We start from the raw sequence: 4,219 nt of genomic DNA, 5'->3' as shown, positions 1-4,219 counted from the left end.
GGAATAGTTTCCTCGATCTGGAAGCTGCGGTTCTGCTGTTTCTTTACATCCAACGCCGCAAATCTTCACTGTCCTACCTGACCCTGTATATTACAGCTCCCATAGACATTCACAGGACTCTTTCCGTCTCCAGTCTCAGGACACGGCCCTATAGAGGTCTATGGGGGCACCAATGTGCAAGCATGACCAAGACAGTGAAGACTTGCACCTCTGGATGTAAACAAACAGTGGAACGGTGACTGTTAGAGGTAAGTATGCATCTGTGGAGGGGAAGGGTGGATCAGGCTAGGTTAGGGGTTGGAGATAAATACACTTTCTTTTAAAGGAGAACTATGAGGCGAGTGATTTTCACTCAGCCTCATAATCTGAGCCGACCTGTGACAATGAGACTGTCACAGGTCGGCTCAGTAGATCGGGAAGTGAGCGAACACATACCGTTGCTCGCTCACTTCTCGATCTATCCGTGCAGAGAGCCGTGACTGTCACTCACGGCTCCCTGCAGGGATTCCCCCCCTCACCTGTCCGATCCTCCAGCGCTGACTGGTGGAACGGACGGAGCGGGTACAGCTGGCTCTGCCTCTAGATAGGGAGAGCCAGCTGTCAATCATGCAGCTGGGCGGATCCAGACAGCATTGTCGGGATCCTTTCCGGCTGCAGCGTCTCAGTATACCGCGAGCTGTAGCTCCCTATATACTGAGCTTTGGGTGCCGGGAGGACGCTAGTTTGTGTCCCCCCGTTACCCTTAGGAGAATTATGGGGAAAAGCCCAGACCCCATAGTTCTCCTTTAACCTGCACTTACCCTTTAATCATTGAGCAAAATGGGGCAGTTGCACCATTCCCACCTCTGTCACTATGTAGGCTGGAGAGGAAGGGTCCCACTGCATTGATTATAGTGATGGACATATTGGCGCAGCAGGACCCTTTCTCTCTGATTCCGCCTACGTAGTAGTGATGTAGGCGGTGCTTGAGGGTCTTGTGGCACCAATTACATAGAGGAAACTTAGAACATACACGTGGTGTAGTGGGATACAACCCTGTCAGAGGTGTGGGTAGGGCCGCCAATCAAACGCTCACACTGAGCCCGCCCATTTCCTAAAACAGCCTCAACTCAGGCAATAGTGTTGTGGTTCTTGCGGTGTTTGGCCAGGTGTGTATTTTGGGAAAAGCCTTTCCCGCACTCAGAACAGATGAAGGGTTTCTCTCCTGTATGAACGAGCTGGTGCCTGGTGAACGCCGACCTGTACATAAAGCATTTGCCACAATCCAAGCATACAAACGGTTTCTGCTTGCCGCTGAAGTCCATGCCGACAAAAGACACGGGGTGGTAGAAGGGAGGGAACCAGGATTCGGCCTTGTGCAGCGCCTGGTGCGTAATGAAATCCGCCGCGTTGCCGAAACTCTCTTGGCATTGGGAGCACTGGTAGGCGGTCTGAGCCGCGTTTTCCATGTCCGCGGTGACAGCCAGATCTTTGGTGAGGCCGATCCCCCAGGCAGTGGCATGGACGGGGCTCTCCGCCTCTTTTTTGAGTGGGAACGGATTGCCTTTGCGACGCTTGCTGGGGGGAGTGTAGGAGTACTGAGCCCTCAGTCGTTCCGTCGCAGACTCGGCCGCCGTCTCCAGTTGTCTGTCGGAAGGACGCTCCTCATCCTGGACAGTGACGGATCTTGTCCTTGGGAGGGAGGAAGTTGGGCTGGACGGTCTGTCTGCCGGGTGGCATTCAGATGTGATGCAGGTTGCGGGACAGTCAGAAGGCAGAGACGCTGGAGGTGGATTTGGGGTGTTTTCAGCACAGCTGACAGACAAAACTATAAGGAAAAGGACAACATGTATGTATAAGAAGCTTTATATTTATCTATAACAGCAGCAAATCGAAGCTACAACTAAAGCCTTCGTGTACTGAAATGTATTAGTAGCCCTTAAAGCCGAACTCCGGGATCAGCAAATATTGTCCTCATACAAGAGCCATGTGTGTGAGAGTACAAGTATCTTACTGAGCTCTGTGCATTTCTACCAGATCTGGGCAGTCATCCAGTGTGAGACCCCGAGCTTCCTGTAATAAAGACCGGTCACTGCTGCTCACTCTCCTAATGCAGGGTGACTGGTCTTGTCTCCGCCCCCTCCTGTAATAAAGACCGGTCACTGCTGCTCTCTCTCCTTGTGGAGGGGGACTGGTCTTGTCTCCGCCCCCTCCTGTAATAAAGACCGGTCACTGCTGCTCTCTCTCCTTGTGGAGGGGGACTGGTCTTGTCTCCGCCCCCTCCTGTAATAAAGACCGGTCACTGCTGCTCTCTCTCCTTGTGGAGGGGGACTGGTCTTGTCTCCGCCCCCTCCTGTAATAAAGACCGGTCACTGCTGCTCTCTCTCCTTGTGGAGGGGGACTGGTCTTGTCTCCGCCCCCTCCTGTAATAAAGACCGGTCACTGCTGCTCTCTCTCCTTGTGGAGGGGGACTGGTCTTGTCTCCGCCCCCTCCTGTAATAAAGACCGGTCACTGCTGCTCTCTCTCCTTGTGGAGGGGGACTGGTCTTGTCTCCGCCCCCTCCTGTAATAAAGACCGGTCACTGCTGCTCTCTCTCCTTGTGGAGGGGGACTGGTCTTGTCTCCGCCCCCTCCTGTAATAAAGACCGGTCACTGCTGCTCTCTCTCCTTGTGGAGGGTGACTGGTCTTGTCTCCGCCCCCTCTAGTTTTTCGAAGGCAGCCTGTAGTGGGTGTCATTACATGTTTAGTAATAGGGCGTCTGTAAAACTGCTGGGGAACCTTAGGGGAGACCTTCATGGAAGGATCACAAGGTAACATTTTAACACTTTAAATGTTTCACAGTTAATTGAATGCTACAACAAAAGAAGATGAAAACAAATTCTGATCAAAGTAACACTTCTTCTATAATCACCTGCACTGATGAGATCTAATTCAGGTTCATCCACCTTATGTTGCTGTGTCCTGTCTTCACCTCCCGGCTGCCAGAAGAGAACACATTACACTAATCATACATTCCGTGTGGAATGACACGGGTACAGGTTACACGGAACAGCTATGTAGGGGTGACATTATAACAACCACATGTGAAATCAGACAGGTATTGGACCACGTAACACAGGGACAAGGAAAAGGCATCTGTGCCGTCACACGCTGGATCATCGTATATAGCAGAATAATCTCCAGGAATAGCTGGGAGAGGTTATGTGAGGTACTGTACCTGGTGATCCGGTGTACCTGTCCCGTCCTCTTCCCTTCTACAGCCTTCAGAACCGGGGACACTCCCACAGCCTTCTGCTGGATTCCTCTTACTATTGCAGCCTGTAGGGGACACGCACAGTTACAGCGACATACAAGCACATCGGACAATTACATAGCGAACCTTTTCTCCTCGATTTTTACACAGAGGACTCGTCTAAATGCGGTTTTACACAGAACCTGCCCCCCCCCCAACTGTCTCTTCCTTATGGGGGATACAGATCGGGATTTTTCTGCCATTTTTTTATGTGCAATAACAGTTTGACAAGATGGAGTGAGTCCATGAGGCTATAAATATCGGATCTACCATTGTCATCTTGCAGGCGGCCTGGAACAAGTAGAGAGAATGGGAGTTCAAAACCAACTATAACCTAGAGCAGGGCTTTACAACCTTTATTCGGTCATGGCACCCTTTAAAAATATGCAAAGTCTTAAGTGTAAGGCCTCATTCACACTGCCGTGCGTATGCACGTATTGTACCATATGCAAATAAATGGCTCCATACACACAGCCGCGTATGGAGCCGTATATTTGCGCAGCGTATATATATGCGCAAACACAGAATGGAACAGAGATGCGTCCGGGCAGCGTATGTCTGCGTATTTACGCGCACATACGCGTGTTTACGCGCATAGACACGCGCGTACATGCGTACAGCACATTCAAATTCCATTACGAGTGATGTATTCTGGGATTGCATATAGTGCACGCATATACGCGCATAGACGCTCGTATATACGCGCATAGACGCGTATATACAATTTTACTTGCATGGGGGGGGGATGAGGCCTAAAATTTAAAATGTGACATGCAGTTCTTTAAAAAATCTATACCAGACCCTTATCCTATATAGGGGTCTGGTATGGGTTTTAAGGTGGGATGCCATGCAAAAAAAAACAACAAAAACATGGGGTTTTCCCTTTCCCTCAGAGTCCCCCCCCCCCCCCTCACAACAGAGGCCCCTTTTTTTTACAGCTCTTACTC

At 50.6% G+C, this 4,219-nt stretch overlaps 1 protein-coding gene and 2 long non-coding RNA genes across 3 annotated transcripts in view; all 3 read right to left on the bottom strand.

Annotated features, from left to right (window-relative positions):
- Nucleotides 1-1,109: 1,109 nt before the first annotated feature.
- Nucleotides 1,110-1,448, bottom strand: LOC108797197 (zinc finger protein 19-like). The gene has a single exon (XM_018568773.1). The coding sequence runs from the start codon at nucleotides 1,446-1,448 to the stop codon at nucleotides 1,110-1,112; it is 339 nt and encodes a 112-aa protein (XP_018424275.1).
- A 237-nt stretch (nucleotides 1,449-1,685) lies between these two features.
- Nucleotides 1,686-3,229, bottom strand: LOC108797207. The gene is made up of 3 exons (XR_001941865.1): nucleotides 3,198-3,229; nucleotides 2,892-2,958; nucleotides 1,686-1,807 (listed from the first exon to the last, which is right to left on the bottom strand). It is a non-coding gene; the product is annotated as an uncharacterized LOC108797207 (long non-coding RNA).
- Nucleotides 3,230-3,241: 12 nt separating this feature from the next.
- The window catches only part of LOC108797206, a 3,556-nt gene continuing 2,578 nt past the window's right edge, over nucleotides 3,242-4,219 (bottom strand). The window contains exon 3 of the long non-coding RNA XR_001941864.1: nucleotides 3,242-3,298. This is a non-coding gene — a long non-coding RNA (uncharacterized LOC108797206). The remainder of the gene's footprint in view (nucleotides 3,299-4,219) is intronic.

The sequence above is a fragment of the Nanorana parkeri genome, unplaced genomic scaffold (assembly GCF_000935625.1).
Source record: "Nanorana parkeri isolate BGI_ZX_2015 unplaced genomic scaffold, ASM93562v1 scaffold1242, whole genome shotgun sequence".
Classification (NCBI taxonomy): Eukaryota; Metazoa; Chordata; class Amphibia; order Anura; family Dicroglossidae; genus Nanorana; species Nanorana parkeri.
The sequence above is the reverse complement of the archived record's forward strand: the minus strand, read 5'-3'. Positions and strand labels throughout refer to the sequence as shown.